The sequence below is a fragment of the Phascolarctos cinereus genome, unplaced genomic scaffold, assembly GCF_003287225.1.
Source record: "Phascolarctos cinereus isolate Bilbo 61053 unplaced genomic scaffold, phaCin_HiC Scaffold_5;HRSCAF=322, whole genome shotgun sequence".
Lineage (NCBI taxonomy): Eukaryota > Metazoa > Chordata > Mammalia > Diprotodontia > Phascolarctidae > Phascolarctos > Phascolarctos cinereus.
Window position 1 is genome coordinate 364,534,729 of NW_027555958.1, and position 19,773 is coordinate 364,554,501.

The following is a 19,773-nucleotide window of genomic DNA, read 5'->3' on the forward strand; positions in this document are numbered from 1 at the left end:
CTCCAAAGAAGGTGACCTCCTAAAAATTTATTTGGAAATCTCCTCTCCATGTTTTGTTTTGGTTTTTTGCATTTCTCCTGGAGCTATTGGCAATTTTTTTTTTCAATAGCAAAACCAGAATAAGATTGGCAAAAGGGACCCACAGCCAGATACTGGCTTACAATGACTTCCTTTTCTTCAAAACGTCCGTGATAGCGAAGCTATGTTTTCCAGAGGCCTGACTATAGCTAGCAAGTAGAGGCTGCCAAGCCATTTATCCAAATTACACCGAACACTAAAGCAGTTAGCCTCCTGGGTGCATATTATTGTGGGTGTAATTTCATTACATTTCTGGCAATGTGTACTTGTTAGTTACATTTCTGTTGAGGTGGGAGGGGGGTGTCTTTTGATTTTAACAATAAACAAAATCAAGTGTGAAAGCCTTCAGGAAAATGCCAAATAACTGGATTTCCTTCCATATTCTTTGAATGGAATTTGTTTTGTTTTAGTCATTCTTAAAAACAAATCATAGGCTTATAGATTTAAAGCTAGAAGGGGCATTAGAGGGCATCTAGGTGGTGTAGTGGTTATGATAGAGCAATGGGGCCTGGAATCAAGAAGACCTGAGTTCAAATTCAGCCTCAGACACTTACTAGCTGTGTAGCCATAGGCAACTCACTTAACTTCTGTTTTCCTATATGTAAAATGGGGATAATAATACTCAGAGTTGCTTTGATGACTGAGTTAATATTTGTAAAATGCTTTGCACACTACCTGGCACATAGTAGCTATTACTATTATTGAATTAGCCCGACCGCTTCATTTTGCAAATGAGGAAGCTAAGGGCCAAAAGAATAAAGCAATTTGTCCAAGGTCACCCAAGTAGTAAGTGGTAGGATCAGAATTTGAACCCAGATCCTCAGACTCCACATTTACCCTGCTCCCACTATACTCTGCTGTCTCCTTAGATTCCATTTTTATTTTGGTAAAATAAAACTGTTGGATAAAACTAAGCTGGCCATTTTGGGATCAATATCTACAGATATGATCAAAACTTGTTTGATGATAAGAACTCAATTCCGCTTCTCATCTTTGATTAATTCATATCTTTTCTGTTGGTTTTGGCGAAAAAAAACAAACACCAGATATATTTCTGCTATCAAATATACAAATAAGAAAATGTCAAAACATATGAACGTAAAAAGACGTATCCTTTCTGTTTATCATCCCTTTAATTCAGACACAGGTACCGTTTCTACATTGCTTCTTCCCTACTTGTCATATTATCATCAGCTGTTCTTATATCCCAAATGAATACTAACTACAGATCGATTGCCCGGACATGTCTGGCCATGGCCTACACGTGCCCTGGGTAGTTCATTTATTTGCCATGGTGGATTTGCTGTAGTGGAATTTAATCAATAGCTAATTCATTAATTCTGGTCCTCGAGTATGTAGGGACTGTGCAGTATAGAGATGGCTGACTGGCTTGGGCTTTGATTGAAATATGACAAACACTACAGCTGACAGCTTCACTGGGCACTGGACTGCATATGAATTTCACTTATTTATTCTCTGTAAAGGGATAAGCTGGGAAATGAATATCGGTTTGTATAAACAAGGGGGACATTTTAATACATAACTGCCAGAAAACCAAAATGTATGATTTCTAGGCTCTGTGCTCAGGGAAAAGCAGAAAGAGAAGGCAGATCATACCATTTATTGCCTTTAATTGGGGCCCTAGCAGTTCTTTTCATTTCACATCAGTTTGGGGCTATATTACTGATGAGAAGGCTGAAGGATCATGTCTTTGTAGCATTCACAAATAATTGTTTGAAAATTTGCCTCCAGGTACCAGATGACGTAAGTGATAATTTTGCCTACCAACTTTTTAGAAGTCTTTATGATAGCAAAGCAGTCTGGGTACTTCTAAATGAAGGTTAGACCACAATTGCCATTATAAATCCCCTTTTATTTGGAAGTTAATAACTCACCTTCAGGCTGAAGTGTGGCACCAAAGGTCAGCTCAGGAACAAATAGTTTGCCTTTATTATTTGAAAAAAAAAAGTTGATGTGAAGTTTTGAGGTTCTTGGCTTTTCTATACTATATAGACATGGATCAAGCTACCTCTGCTTAACTAGTCTCATTTTTCTCCTGTTGCTCTCAGTGACCAATGAGCTACCTTGCTATCTTGTCCTTTCTCTCTCTCTCTCTCTCTCTCTCTCTCTCTCTCTCTCTCTCTCTCTCTCTCTCTCTCTCTCTCTCTCTCTCTCTCTTTCTCTCTCCAATTTTGAAGAATTACTTAAATGTTTTAATAACTAGAAAAACCAGGTTGAATTTTTAAAGAAAAGAATAACAAACCTTCTTTCTTACTTGAAGAGTCCCTGCTCAACAAAAACACCTAATCAGGAATATTAACAGAGACATTCCAATTTATCCTTGGCAGAGAACTTGAAATTTTAATATCAAATTAAATCTTTCACTCTGCTATTTGAAAATATGTAAGAATCTCAAAAAATAAGTCAGGATTCATTTCACATGATTGCATAAATCCAACCTTCTGGATAGACTTTAGGTCACGAGTACTTAGTGGGTGATTAGCATCACCAGGGCTAATGGACCCTGATTTACCAAAAAGTATTTGGTCAATGCCTGTGTAAAGGAAATAATAGGTGAGATTTGTACTTATTACTTGTGGTAAGAACTTAAAATGTGATTTTCCTATCAGTTCGAGAACATGATACTGAGATACAGTTAGGACATGACCCTGAAAGCCCACTTGGCCTATACAAAAGATTTAAAGGGACATGATAACTGTCTTTAAGTATTTGAGGGGCTATCAGTAAAGGAGAGATTGGCTTTCTTTTTCTTGGTCCCAAAGGACAACTACGATTGTTGGGTGAAAATTTCAGAAAAGGCAGTTCTGTTTGGATAGAAGAAAAAACATCCTGATTATCAGAGGCTGCCAAAAGTGGAATGAGATCTCTTTGAGGTAATGTGTTTCTCATCACTGAGGCTTTCCAAGTAGAATGTGTATTACCATTCCTTAGAAATAGAGAGGGCATTCCTATTGATGTGTGAGTCAAACTAGATGATCATTTCATCATAGGTGCTTGCTTCACAAAACAAGCCAACATAGGCAAAGCATTAGAATCTCAAAGAAAGTCTTGTCTAGATCCCACTCTGATCTTTCATCATCTCTCATACATTATGCATTTTTGTGTTGACTAACAATGCCTTCATGCTTCTTTGTTATCACAGTGATCAGCTTTGTACACTATCCCACCTCCTTCAGAAATTCCTTGACATGTAGGATCTGGAACTTATTGTGTAGTGAATATGGAAGACTTTGCTTATTTTTCTCTCCTGGAGGTTCTAGGCAGAATGTCATCTTCAGTCCTTTGACCTATAGTCTTTCTTCTATGAAGTACCTGTGATTATGCTCCTGCTCCATGCCTCATACCTCTCACAAAATAGATTGTTCCCTGCTTACATACCAGTATAAGAAAAATGAACGCTCTGTAGTTTGGGAGCTTTCATTAAGAGAGTATCTTCATGGATCTTTTAAAGCAGAATACAGTAGTTTCATCCAAAAAGGCCCTGGGCTGATAACCTCAGCCATAGCCTTCACCGTACTTGTAGGAATTCTCTGATTTTATTATAATAATCATCGACCCATTTGTAAGTGCCTCGGTGATGTCCATGGTGGACCAAAAAGAACTGTTTGATCATTTGGAAAGTATGAGAACCTTGAGGAGAAGTGACATATGCACTAGATTTTAATAAAGAAATTTTAAATCATTCATGGAACAGGCAAGTAGTATCCAAGGGACTAAAATTATTCAATGAATGGGAAATAGCAATAACAGTATTGATGTGATTATGGTTCCAAAATCAGCAGGGAAGGAAATACGGGGAGGAAGATATATGCATGGCACCAAGGCACCTGGCAAGAAGATTGCTGGGGAGTAATATGAGTAATTCCATGGCTATATCCAGCTTAGATGTAGTGACAACAGAGGTTACAAAGGGGAAAATTTAGGCTCCATGCCAGGCTAACCTTCCTAAATAATTAGAGCTAAACAAAAGTGGAATGGATTGCCTATGAGGAAAGTGAATTCCCTCTTACTGCCTTCAAGCAAAGATTTGATAAACTTTTGACAAGGATTTTGTGGAAAGGTTGCTTGATCACATGTTGATAAAACTAGATGATCCCTGAGGTCTCTGCCAACTCTAAGATTCTCTGATTCTGTGTCTATAATTATAATGGTGAGGGAAGAGTAACTTCCAAATATCAGGGGTGAGGCCATAGTTAGCACAAAATGAATGTTCTGGATAGTGGTATGCACAGAGATATGAAACTGAAATTCTACCAAAAAATGTAAGGTGACTACAACCTTATTGGAGAAAATATTACAGGGAGGAGGATATTACTCAAGCGTGTGGGTGTACTTTAATTTTGGTTATCTGACTGGAAGTAGTATAAACCCATTATCACTTTTTTCAGCAACTCCTCCAAGATGTTAATGTTATGTCACTACTGAAAACTTTCAAAGGGGAGAAAAGGCATAATGAATGGCAGATCAGTGTAGGAAAAGTTTGCAGATTTCTGTTTCTACCACAAAATGGCAGTGCAGCTTTAGGTAGGGCAAGGGAAACAGTGGAAAAGTGCCTCTTAAGCTCTTGGAGCACTCCCTCTGTTGCAATGGATCAGCCTAAGTATTCTAGAGACGTAAGCAGTCAGAAGGGTGATCTGTCATGGATAATGACCTAGTAATAAACTTAAGATATATTTTAGAAGCACCATGAGTGTTATCAGATGGTGCCACTTAGCTCTTCACATCCAGAGGTGCTACCTTCTTTGGTTCCATCCCAAACTCTTGGGAAAATTTGGTTTGTTCTAAAACTCAAACTTGTTCCAATGAAATTGGTTTCTTTAACTCTTTACAGTGAGTTAGAAATTATTTTTATTAACTGTACATATGGTGAAGAAACAGCATAGTAGATTAAAGCAACTAGAACTGTTCTGAATACTATCAGATCTTGGAATGTCAAATTTATAAATTGATGAAAGATGGCTGGCATATCCTAATGAATCCCAGATTTATAGATATTTTAGCATTAGAATGGACCTTAGTTGCCATCTATCTAACCCATTTCCAAAAATGAATACCCACTACTTCATTCACATCATCTTGAAGGAAGGGGAGATCTGCCAATTGAGAGGAAGTAGAACCATTTCCCAGGATGTGTGGAGGTGATAAGATTCACTTGAGTTTATTGAATAAGAAGGCGATATATCGGACCTGCATTTTATGAAAATCACTTTGATGGCTGAATGGTAGATTCATTGAGGTGTGAAGAGACTCAAGGCAAAAAGACCCACCAGAAGAGTATTTTAATAATCAAGGCATGAGGTGAGGATAGTTTGCACCAGAATGGGGACAGCGTCAGAGGAGAGAAAAAGGCACAATCAAGAAATGTTGTAAAGTTGAAATTGAGTTTATATAGCACCTACTGTATGCCAGCCAGTGTTCAGTCCTTTATTTGATCTTCACAACAACCCTGAGAGGTTCTGTTATTATCTCCATTTTACAGTTGAGGAAACTGTAGCAAACAGAAGTTAAATGACGTGGCCAGGGTCACACAGCTAATAACTATTTGATGTTGGTTTTGAACTTAGGCTTCCTAAATTCAGGCCCAACAGAAGCTGGATTTTAAAGGGTTAAGAAGAGAGTGAGAGGTCAGAAAGTGGAGGCACCTATTGCAGATAGCCTTTTCAAGGAATTTAGCAGCAAAGGGCAAAAAAGATAAGACATAGGCCTTTTCAAAAACTTATTCATAATTTTTTATATTCATAATATAATATGATCCAGAGTTCTGGGCACCAAGTAAAAGCCAATAAAGTAGTTTCCTCAAGATTTGAGAATAATAATTGTAGCTTCCATTTATATAGTGTTTTAGCCAATTTTGAAGTTGTCAGAGAAAGGAATATAATTTTTTTTCAATATTACACCAAAGTTATGGGGTTATGGGAGAATAAGGAAGTAGAAGAGAAAGACTAGAAAGGGAAGTGAGGATCAAAAGATTTGTTTTAGGCAAGAATGGGAAATGAAAGGTTACCATCCAAACCATTCCTTATGTGATGGGTATGTGAGACAGGAAAAGATAAGGACTTCATAATGGATGTTGTTTAGAAGGAATATGTATCTCAATCATTTTGCAAGGGTTGTGATTCTCAGAAATTCATCTCACCCCCAAGAGAGGGCATGTATGAGCTCCTGAGGATTGGTGATACCTGGAATGTTAAGAAGAAAAATTAGATCTAGTGGTAAGATATTCTGAGCTTAAGAGGGCTGTGCGGTCATGTCAAGGGTAGAGGGTAAGGCTTCATGACTCAGGATACACAGATACATTCTGACCATACTCCATTTCTCCCTTCATAAATTGATTTCTAAAAATGAAGTACATCAGAAAAAGAGTCCAAACAGATAAATAAACAAGCAAATTAAGGAAAGAGAAGCTAAGATGAGAACTCTAGATATACTAACATAAAAGTGGAAATTAGAAGGAAGCATATACTTGACAGTCCAGAAGCAATGCCTTTCACGAAGGGCGTAGAATAAAGAAGGAACAGGCACAGATATATGAATAGAAAAATTGAGTTAATAATAGAGTAAAAAGGGATAGAAATAACAAGGATGATCATTTAAATGAATGCTTCTTGGAAATGAGATCACAGAAGAAAGTCTCTTAAGCTTAAGATGTTGGGCAGGGTATAGAGTTTGGGAGTGAGGATTTTAAATGATTCACCTCTCTGGATGGGGAATGGAGATGGCCAAAATGGTAGGTATAGAGGGAAGGTAATTAAACAAATTGAAAAGAAAGATAAAGTAATTTAAGAAAAGTCATAGGAGTTACCTGGAGTGGGACAGGGAAAACTGTGAGAATGAGAAGCATCATACAAGTGTAAATAATGCCTTTCAGAAAGAAAAGGTACTAATGTGAAAAATAGGAGAGGGCTAAAAATCAATACAAAGAAGTAAATGAATAAAAATATTCATCTAAAAATTGAATTTTAAATGTGAATGAATCAACTAAAATGAAAATGATGGCTCAGTGTCTAAGAAAAAATATCCAACAGTTTGTTGCATGAAAGAATCACTTATTTAAAAAATAATAAAGGGATATAAAGACTGGACCCATGATTTCATTAGTTAAGAGAAACTTGAGAAAGAAAATATCTTCTATCAGTAAAGGACTGCACTTTTTCTGCAACTTATAACCTTAGGCAGTTAAATGGGGGCATTGAGAGATTAAGGGATTTGCTCAGAGTTACACAGCTAATACATGTTGAAAGCAGGACTTGATCCTATGTCTTCTTGAGTCAAAGGCCAACTCTCTATACACTGCAACATGATGCCTTTCAAAATTAAATAAAGACATATATAAAACAAAAAAATGAAACCTTAGTTCAGGTGATCCTAAAAAAATCAGGAGTTATAATTATGCTTATCAGGCAAAGGAAAAATGAAAATAAACATTGAAAGATAAAAAGGTAACATACTAAAATGTACCATAGGTAACAAAACAGTAATTAATAAAAATATATGCTCCCAATTGGCATAGCAATTAAATTCATAAGGGAAACATTAACTGAAATACAAAAATCCTTCACTTAAGGAGAGTGCCCAGAGCAGCCATTTCATCTTTTCCCATCCAACTATACTCCTCTGTTCTTCAGCCTACTCCCATTCAAGATTTTTTGTTCAGTCATTTTTCAGTTGTGTCCAACTGAATGGCTATTTGGGGATTTCCTTGACAAGGATACTGAAGTGGTTTGTCATTTCTTTCTCCAGCTCATTTTACAGATGAGGAAACTGAAGCAAATGGGGTTAAGTGACTTGCCAGGTCACATAGCTAGTAAATATCTAAGGCTGGATTTGAACTCAAGAAGATTAGTTTTCCTGATTCCAGGCCCAGCACTCTATCCACTGAGCCACCTAGCTTCTCTCCTATTTGAGCCCCCCAATCTAATTTCAGCTTCTTTTTATGTTATCTTTCCCAATTAGATTGTAAACTCCTTGAGGGCAGGGGCTGTCTTTTGCCTTTCTTTGTATTCCCAGCACTGCAGTGCCTGGGACTTTGAAAACGCTTAATGTTTATTGATCTACTGACCGTAAGTACTAGGATTCATGTTCACTGGAGATCTTCAAGGAAAGATTTTCAAATGTATTTTCACTTTTCAGGTATTTTACAGAAGAGATCCATATGTAAGTAGAGGTGGCTTCTGAGGCCTCTTTCAACTTGGAGGTTTTGTGAGTCACCAGTGGTTGTTTTATGAACTAACTGTGAGGCAGATAGATGGTATAGTGGATAAAGTATCGTGTTGTTCTGGTCATTTGGATTTGTGTGTGTATTCATGTACTCTAACTATCCCAAATACTTCCATTTTGGGCTTTCATTCACAATTTTCAACATCATTCCTATTGCATATGTAGATTTATTTAGTTTTTCTCTTTTATCAAAGCAATTAAACCCTAAAACCAGGGATGAGCAATATACTACATTTGTCTAAGAAAGGTATTTTTCATTGCAGAAGCAGCACACAAAGATTTTTTTTCTTTTTTTTTCCCCTGTGCTCCCAGGATTGGCTTGGATGACAGTTGTATAGCTGCTAAACCTTACATACACCTTTGAAAATTTACCCTCACATTTCTGAGTGCAGTCTTCAAAAGCAAAATCATTCTTAGTCACAGCTGAAAATATGACCTGTCTCACTTCAAACTTAACTCTGTAGAGAAGAGAGAAGTCACAGTAGCATGTATTAAGGCAAGAATGCTGACCTGCAGGGTGGATTTTTAGCCTTTACAATACTAATTCCCTAGCTTTTGTGGGGCTAGTCAGACTCTTTAATGTCCTGTAAATGTAGGCTTTCTTTTGGTAGTTGAATATGCAAGGAATACAAAAGAAATATAATATGGAATTAATTGTGTTGAGTGGGATAAAGATTATGTAAGTTACCTATAAAACGGCTCCCCCGTAAGTGACACTCATTCATTATCTATAGTCTTACTGCTCAATGTGTTACATGCATACCTTGGGAAAATGAAATAATTTTACGTTTTTAAGTTACATTGAAATGTTACTGTTTGTCTGGACCCTTAATTTTTTTCTTAGCATGAAACTTCAGATTTAAACATATAACCGTAAACATAAGAATGTATGTCATTTGGCATATGGATAGTATCTTTTTAATTTAGCCCATAAAATTAAATCAATTAAGTATTTCTTTAGCACCTATTATTTGCAGGATATTATGTGCTGGGAATACAACTACAAAAATGAGATTGTTTCTGTCCTTATGGAGCTTAATTTTTTAAAATAATATTTCCCCCAATTACATATTAAAACAATTTTTTAACATAAAAAAAAGTTTTGAGTTCCAAGTTCTATTCTTCCCTCCTTTCCTCCTCCCTGAGGTGGCAAGTAATCTGATATAGGTTATACATGTGTTATCATATAAACCATTTCCATATTATTCATCTTGTACAAGAAGACTTGAACATCAAAAAAAGCAAAAAAAAAATAGTGTGTTTCAGTCTGTATTCAAAAAACATTAGTTCTTTCTCTGGAGATGGATAGCACGTTTCATCATGAGACCTTTGGGATTGTCTTGGAATGGGTCATTGTATTGCTGAGAGTAGCAAAGTCATTTATAGTTCTTCATTGTACAATATTGCTGTTGCTGTATACAATGTTCTCCTGGTTCTGTTCACTTCACTTTGCATCAGTTCATGTAAGTTCTGCTTGTCATTTCTTATAGCACAATAATATTCCAGCACAATCATGCCACACAGCTTGTTCAACCATTCCCCAATTGTTGAGCATCCCCTCGATTTCCAATTCTTAGACACTACCAAAAAAGCTTCAATAAATATTTTTGTGCATTTTGTGCAAATATTTTCCTTTTTTTTAAAGTCTCTTTGTGAAATAGACCTAGCAGTAGCATTGCTGGATCAAATAGTATGCACAGTCTTACAGCCATTTTGGCATAGTTCCAAATTGCTTTCCAGAATGGTTGGCTCAGTTTACAACCTCAACAAAAATGCAGTAGTGTCCCATTTTTCCCACACCTCGTAGAGCTTACATTCTGCTGAAAGATTGATTAATCAGTTAATGAGTTTTTATTATGCCCTCTTTAAAATAAAGGCATATAATGGGGCAAAAGACATGTCACTTTTTTTAAAAATATGAATTGTGGGGCAGCAACGTGGCACAGGGTTAGAGCACCGGCCCTGAAGTCAGGAGGACCTGAGTTCAAATGTGGCTTCAGACACATAACATTCACTAGCTGTGTGACTCTGGGCAAGTCACTTAACCTCAATTGCCTCACTAAAAAAAAAAAAAAAAACAAATATGAATTGCTATTTATAAGTTCATATAGGTCATCAAACACATCTTTCTTTGTAATATCTACCACACCTAATGCAATAACATATTACACATAATAGATGTTTAATAAATATTTTTAGTTAATATAATATTTATATTTGAAGGGTTTTGGACTTGTGGTTTCATTGGCATAGGAAGGTCCCAGTGAGGAAATTTATCTATCAATACAAATAGTGTCTTCTCTGCAATTTTGTACTAGAGAATTACTTAGGAACTATGAGGTTAAGATACTTTTCCAGGATGATACGTGATAAAGGTTGGATTTTAATTCCAACTTTCCTTTTGCTGATGTTAATCCCTCTATCAACTCAGTAATACTACCTTGTTTGATTATAATACATGTTATAGATTTCTTCATATTGAATGGGCATCACCATCATAGCCAAATTACATTATCCTTGGGTAGGCACTTTTAGAAAATATATTTTCTTGTACTATAGTTAAAAAAATGATCAGGGACCAGAAAAAAAAATGAGTTCTACAGCATAATATAATATCATAAGTGTGAAAATGTATGTGGGCATATGCTATTCTCCTGAATAACATCATTGCATGACAATAATAATTATTACACAGTACGCATATACTACTTAAAAATTTGCAAAATGCTTTACATTTGTTTCTCATTTGATCCTCATAACAACATTAAGACATAGATACTATTGTTGTTTTCATTCTTTAGATGAGGAAAGTGTGACTGAGAGAGTTGAGTGACTTGCCCAGGGTCACACAGATGGTACATGTGTCTGAGGCAGGCTTCAAACTTGTTTTCCTCAATCAAAGTCCAGACAATCTATCCACTATGCCACCTAGCTACTTCATAGAGTCTATAACTAATATTAAATACATTTTTAAAATTCCTTGAGGAGCTTTGGAGGGATTTTGGTAATCATGGTAATCTGTACTATGACCTAGAGATCCCAGATCCCTATGCAAACCTCAGGAAAACCCTGACATCACCATTAATTGGCAAAATAAGGAGAATCATCTGAAGACCCCACCCAATACTCTCTCTCTCTCTCTCTCTCTCTCTCTCTCTCTCACTCTCTCTCTCTCTCTCTCTCTATCTCTCTCTCTCTCTCTCTCTCTCACACACACACACACACACACACACACACACACACACACACTCACTCACTCACTTACTCACTCAAATACCCATACGCCCAGCCTAGGGTTGTGCAGAACTACCAGAATCCTACAGGAACCCTGAATCATAAAAGCCAAGATATCTTAAAAGTATGTCACAAATTAGACCTAGCTCATCTGCAATGGCCCAGCCCAGAGACATAAATGTAGGAGTAATTCGGGTCCAGAGCCCAATAGAAGAAGATGGATAATAGGCAAACACCAGTCCAGCCTAAAGCCCCATCCATGAGACAGCCTAGAATGGGGTTGGCCATAGTAGCTCCTGAGCCCAAGGAGGAGGGGTTAGGGTGAGGACTCAGATAAAGCCAAGACAGCTAATGCCTAGGAACCTTGTGGCAAGAGAGATGACACAGGCAGAGCCCAGCACTGGAGTAGCATTGGAGTCCCCTGGCCAGTTTTGTCCACTATATTTGGAACAAAGTCAGACCTCTCCATCCCAATCAGAAGTGTAGCAGCAGACCCTGACTTTCCATTGCTAGACACTAAGGCTTTTGTTTTTGTCAGAAACAAATATCTTCTTAGAATTCTGATATCTTTAATAGTCATGGAGAAAGACAAATATGGCAAGGGCCGGTGGATGTTTTGTTCTCTTTTAATGGTCTTAGAAGAAGAGGAAAAAAAGGAAGTGATAGTAGACTATATTGGAGAATAAAGTGGGAAAGAAGATAGGAATATCTGTCACAAGACAGAGATGAATAATATCATGAGTATTAAATCACAGAAGGCGAGGACTGGCATCCTAGGAATCTCAATTTCATTTGATTAGATACAGAAAGATTGAACACAATTATACTCATGCACATATACACATCTTAAAGATATTGCTACAGAAATACATTAAACTTGGAATGGTAATAAGAGAGGACAGAGAAAAAGAAGTGGAGAGAAAGGTTTAAATGAGAAGGCAGGATATGTAAAGAAATTTTTCATTATCAAAATAAATTCATACGGTAAAGAGCAGAATGTGAAGGGGAGATCAAAGAGAAAGGGAGAAAGAATAAAAGTCTTTGCTCAAAAGGCCAAGGGAAGAGAAAGACCACAACAGAGAGGAAATAGAACATCTCATTTATAAATGATGTGTCACTCAAACATACTCTCTTTTCCCATCTTCTTATTTTAAAGAGGGATTTGGGAATAGAGGGGGAAAGTGCAAGGGAGTAGAATGGAGGCAATACATAATTAACAACAACAACAAAAAAAACAAACCCAAAACCATAACTATGGATGTTACTGGGGTAAACTCACCAATAAAATAGAAGAGGATAGCAGAATATATGAGAATCCATTACATATCTAATGCAATGGATTAGAATCTATTTTTTTTGTTGTTCACAAGGAACATATTAGGAACATAAAGGTTCATATGGAGTTTAAATGAGGGGCTGAAGCAAAAGGTTATTTTGCTTCAACTGAATTGTTCAAAAGTAGAATTAGCAATCATGACTTCAGATAAAGTTGCAATAAACATAGATATAATAAAAAGATAAGTGGAGAAATCATGTTTCAAGGCACCATAATGAATCAATATTAATATTATATATGTGTATGTATATACACAAACATCAAGTCATAATACCATCTAAATGCTAATTAAAAGTTTGTAAAATTGGAAAAGAAATGTAAAACAGTAATCATGAGAGGCCTCGATGTAACACTTTCAGATCTACATGAATCTAACAAAAATAAAAAAAAATGAAATTAAGGACTTGATTGTAACTTTAGAAAAATTAAAGACGTCAAATCCCTGGTGACTGATAAAGGGGATTAAGATAGAATTTACCCAATTCTTACCTAGACATGGCACTTTTATAAAAACGGTTTTGTGGCATAAAGAGCACAAAAAAGCACACATATACTAAACATATTTACTGATCATAATACAATAAACTATATTCTATAAAAGGCTCTTAAAAGAATTTAAGCATAATTAGAAACTAAGTAATATAATTCTCTAGGTCCAGTGGGTCAAAGAACAAGTTACAGAAGTAATTTTAAAAAATCAAAGAAAATGACAATAATGACCCAACACAGCAAAACTTACAGGATGCAGCTAAAACATTTCTAAATGAGAAGCTTATATCTCTAAATGCTTTTCTCAGTCAAATAAAGAAGTATAAAATCAATGAATTGAGTATGCAACTAATTTTTAAAAATCTTGGAACACAACAAAAAACCCTCCTCAGCTACCAACAAAGTAAAAACATCTGAAAATGAAAACATTGATTAATAATATTGAAACAAAAAATTAAGCTGATAAATCTAGGAACTTTAAAAAATATATTATATATTTAGTTAGCTAATATGATTTATTTTTAATGAGGGAGAAAAACCAAAAATGAAAGAATAGAATTCACAATAATGAAAGAGGAAATAAAGGAAATATATAAGAAACATTTTTATCCAATTATACATCAACAAACCTGATAATTGGAGGATATAAATAAATATTTTTAAAATTATAATACTTAGCTTAACAAAAAAAGAAATAGACTATTTAAATAATCCAGTATTAGAAAAAATTAATATGTCATAAATAAGCTCACAAAAAAACTCTCCAGGTCCGGGTGGATTTATAGAGAATTCTATCAAATATTCAAAGAACAATTCATTCTAATATTATATAAATTGTTTACAACAACAGAAAAAGAAGGTACCCTTCAAACCTCTTTCTGTCATACAAATATGGTTATCAAACCATGGAGAGATGATTCAGAGAACAATATTATACACAATAAATCCATCATGTTAATATAAATAATAAAAATATACAAGTATATCATTAATTGCTAAAAAGGCTTTTGATGAAATCCAATATTCTTTACTGTAAAAACAATAACAACACTAGAAAGCATAGAAAGAAATGGACCCTGGTTTACTATAGTCAATAATATCTATCTGAAACTGTGAAGAAACATTACAATGCATGGCTAAAAGTTAGAGGATATCTCAATATTAGCAGGAGAAAAGCATGGATGTCCATTGTCAACCCTACTAACTACCTATTTCTAGAAATGTTAGCTATGCGATAAAACAAGAAAGAGAAATTGAAGGAATAACCATAGGCAAAAAAGAAATATAATAAATTACCACTTTGAATATGATGTGATAATTTACTTAGGAAATTTGAAGTCATTCAAATTATTATTAGGAACAATTGATAACTTTAGAAATGTAGAATATGAAAAAATCCACATAAATCATCATCCGTCCTATGTATTATCAACAAAACCTAGCAAAAAGAACTAGAAAGAGAAATACCATTCAAAATAACTACAGAAGGCATTAAATAATTGGGTAGATTTGTACCTAATAAGATATAGCCAGGAAGTATATAAAGCCAGATACTCTTTGCAGAAATATAAATTTAAATGAAAAATATTAATTGTTCATGAGTAGGACAAGCTCATATAATAAAATAACAGTATGAGCTAAACTAACATTATTCAATGCTTTAACAAACTACCAAAGAATTATTTTGTAAAGCTAGGATAAAATTAATAAAGAAATGCTTATAGACTAACAAAAATATTAAGAATCTCAAGGGTAATAATGATAAAAATAACCAATAAAAATAATCATCTATCAGTATGAGATCTCACACTGTACTACAAAGCAATAATTACCAAAAAATAATTTGATACTACTAGAAGTAGAGACTGTGAGCAGTGGTACAGATGAGATAAACAACATACTAAAGCAAGAGATTGCTGTAGCATGCTGTTTCATAAGCCCAAAGGCCCTAGTTATTGGAAGTAAGAATTTTTGACAAAAACTCCTAGAAAAAATGAAAAACAGTTTGACAGAAATCGGGCATATATCAACATCTCACACCATGTACCATAATAAAGTCCAAAAAGATACATGAATGAGACATAAAAAGTGAAATCAAAACAAATAGAGGCACAAGGAAAGAATTACCTTTCAGATCAAGGAATAACTAAATGAGTAATTGAATTACAGAATTTAAATTGATTTTTTAATCTATAAAACTGAAAAAATTTTGCACGTATTTGACAAATTTAAAATTAGAAGATAAACATATAATTGGGGGAAATATTTGCAGTTAGCTTCTTTGATAAATGTCTCATATTCAAATATATAAGTAATTGCTTCAAGTCTATAAGACTAAATCTTTTCCCAACAGATAAATGATCATAGCGTATGAGCAGACAGTTTTCAAAAGAAGCCCAAAGGGGAGAAAATACTGCGAATTACTAATAATAATAGAAATAAAAATTAAAGCTACTCTGTTATTCCATCTCACCAATCAGACTGAGAAAGTTAACCAAAATAAGGACAAATGTTGGAGAGACTGACAGAAAGCAAGCACACTAATACATTATCAATCAAGCTGTGAATTCTTCCAGCCATTCTGCAAAGTGATTTGCAAGTAGGTCCCAAAAGATACTAAACTATGCATACCCTATGCCTCAACTCTACCATTACTAGATCCATTCCCTAAAGAAGATCAGAGGAAAAGGAGTCATACTCAGAAAAATAAGGAAACAAATAAATAAATGAATTAATAATAGCAGCCATTTGCCTAGTAGTACAAAACTGGAAGCTAATGAGATGTCTCTTATTCAGGAATAACTAAACAAATTGTGGTATGGGAATTTGATGGAATATTACTATGCCATAAGAAATGATGGAATGGATAGTTTCAGAAGAAAATGAGAAGAGTAATTTTATTTGATACATAGCAAAGTGAGGTAGGAGGATGATTTACATAATGACAATGGTGTTACAACAAAAATAGCAACTTTGGAAGACTTGAAAATCTGGTTAAGGAAATAATAAACCATGATTCTGCAGGACCATAAAAGTCACACTACTCACTTCTTACACGCCACCCATATTTATAAATGACATGTTATTTTCAAATTCCATCTTTTCCTTTGTTGTTGTTTCTGATGGTTAGCCACTGGGGGAAAAAAGATATTTTATGCTTTTTTAAAGACACACCCACACCCACACACATACCCACACACACGCACACGCACACACATACATATATACACAAATTATACATATATATACACATATATAATATATTTATATATGTATATATAACGTATACACACACACATGCACACATACACACATATATATTAGACTAGGAACCTGTTAATCTAATTCATGTCTAGTGTATTTTTGATTGACTGAAAATAGCTATCATGTTTTTAACATTATTTCTCTAAAATGACTTCTACTTTTAAATTCAGAGTTGAGTTCAATTGAATAAAAAAAAATTTAGTAAATGCCTATTGAAACCTCAGCTATGAGGCCCTACTGTTCTGATTGGTGACTATGGCTAGGACCCAATTCTGCTTTATCTCACTCTTAAGTCAGTTTATCAAGTCAGTTTATCCTTTAATTTTCTCTGTCCTCTGCCTCAACAGACATGCCACTTCCATGCAGGTAGCCTCCTTATCTTCTTCCCCACTTTTCAACTTCTCTCCATGTTTTAATTCTCTCGTCAGAATGTGAATACCTTGAAAAGCCCTATTTTGCTAGTCTGTATTTGTATCTCCTACACTTAGCAAAATGTCTGGCACATGACAAACACTTAATAAATGTTAGTTCCATTCATCCATCCATCCATCCATCCATCCAACTATGTATGTATGTATGTATGTATGTATGTGTGTATGTATGTATGTATGTATGTATCTATCTATCTATCTATCTATCTATCTATCTATCTATCTGTCTGTCTGTCTGTCTGTCTGTCTGTCTGTCTATCTATCTATCTACTGAATACAAGAAACTACATTAGAATATTTACAGGAACTGTACAAGATGTCACTGAACTAAAAAAAAAGTAGTGAAAATAAAACAAATTAAAAAACTGCTACTCCTTATATCAGGATTTTTAAATTTTTTTGTGTGTCATTGTCTGCTTTTGATAATCTGTTGAAGCCCATGGACCACTTCTCAGAATTTTTTTTCTGCCTACATTTATGACTGAAGAAAAGGATAAATTTTAGTTAGAGGTTAGTGAAAATAAAGATGTATGTTTTTTTCCTATTCAAGTTCACAGATCTCCTGAAATTTGTCTATACTGCCCTTGAAGGTCTGTAGACCACAGCTTAAGAGCCCCTGCTTTACATGTTGATTATTTTATATGCTATAGGTCCCTTCAGATTGAATGGGAGTCACCAGCACAACCAAATGGCATCATCCTTGGTTATGAACTTTTGCGTAAAACTTGGCATTCTTGTACTAAAGGCCAAAAAGTGATCGGGGAGCAGAGTGATGGGTTCTGCAGAATTGTGGAATGTCAGAAGCCTGAAAACATTTGCGGACACACGTGCTATTCTCCTGAATCTAAGGTACATCTTTTCATGTAATTCATCCAAAAAAAATTTTGCCCTAAAATTTCCCAGAACATGTGGAGGCTCTTTGAATAGGAGTTTATAGTAATCAATATGTCTGCTGTCAGAAGAAGAACTTTTGGGAAAAAAGCAGATTATTTATAAAGACACATCTTGCTCACGTGTATTTTATTCTTAACATTTATCACTATCTACAAAGGATATATTGGTTTATTTGGAATGATAGTCAGCTCCAAAATTTTTGCCTAATAGGATGGATTGGATCTTCTTTGCAACAGCTGTATGTGGTTTCTGCTCCAAGTGGGTGGTTGCTGATATGACATTGATGAGAAGCAATGAACAAGACCTATCATGGTTTGTAAGAAATATTTTGAAATTATGGTCATTTGCAGATTAATGTTCATGTTAGTTGCAGCTTAGGATTTGGATCAATAATAGTCAGACAGTAGAGTCTGTAAATGGTTTTTATTGACAAATGATGCAGAAAATCCTTAGTTTGAAGGCAAGATTACATATAATGAAATAATGTCCGTATTTGTCAACAACAGCATCACACATTCAGTGACTAAAGCTATTACTACATTCGCAAGGTTTTACTGTCCAAGGAAATGGTAATTAGTAGAGTGAATTATTTGAGTGATTCACATCAAAATATATTGTGTCTGACAGATTTAGCAATGAGTTATCATCGAAGGTTTGCAAAACCTTGTTTTTTTTTTCCATCTGAGCTCAAAATTTCGTATTATGCTTAGGTATTTAATATTTTGGAAAATCTAACATACTTACCTTAATATTTTATATAATAAAACATTGCATCTTTCAATGCCTAGGCATTACTTGGGGGAAAGATTATAAAGATGTACGCTTAAATATTCTCTGAAAAAAGGAATTATAAATAGAATAGTGACATAAAACCATACATATGCTGCATATCATCTGCCTTTATTACTTTGTTTGATCATGTTCTTTCTGTTAAGGTGAAAATTATGAAGTGATTATATATTATCATGTGACAAGCATATTGCCAAGTCAAAGAATTGTCCAGTGAATTTGATACACCAACGTGAATAACTTGGGCCGGGAGTTGATTTTATTTTTATGGAAATTCTAGAGAATAATGTCAAGGCCAAACTTCAGTCAGGCAATAGACTAAGTGAAGTACAGGCCATTTGAAAAAAGGAGTTGCCCTTTTCCAAAGTAATCATAATGGTAAGAGTTCATATTTATGTAGCATATCAGGACTTTATGTACAGGATGTCCTAAAAGTTAGTGATTCCATAAAACCTCACCAAGACTTTTTGGACAATCTTTATGTTTCCTTACTTGGTGAAAACAAACACACTGAATGTAATAATTATATATACCTGTATTTACATATATAGGTGTATGTGTATGTGTGTATACATATATACAGTGAGAGAGAGAGAAAATTCAATTTGTAACAAACCGTAGATTTCTGTACAATGAGGATGTAATATTAAAAATATACCTCCTGACACTTCTTTAGTTCCAAATAATTGTAGTTTTATTTTCACAGATGCTCTTTTTACTGCCACAGCCATTCGTAAGTTACTAGATGAATTAATGAGTTGTGGTAGGCAAAAAAAAAGTATCACTTAGGGGACCACCTTTTAGAAGATAAGCCTCATCAAATTTAGCTAGGCTGACGCTTTGCTCACAGTTCATCACTGGTCCATTCTTGAAGCCTTTTCAACTTAGGATTTGCCAGAGCTTTCATCCAGTTGACGGAGCCTTTATAAACCCAAAGTCACTTCCATGCAATGATGAGGTATCAGACTCAGACTGTAATGGAGGATATCTTCTGGAAGAACCAAGAAAAGTTAATAACCA

The 19,773-nt window shown here is 34.8% G+C and overlaps 1 protein-coding gene across 1 annotated transcript in view; it reads left to right on the forward strand.

Annotated features, from left to right (window-relative positions):
• Window positions 1-19,773, forward strand: part of USH2A (usherin) — a 962,202-nt gene that overhangs the window by 694,531 nt on the left and 247,898 nt on the right. Inside the window, 1 exon segment of the mRNA XM_020982269.2 lies at window positions 17,721-17,919. Coding sequence (XP_020837928.1) covers window positions 17,721-17,919 — 199 coding nt within the window.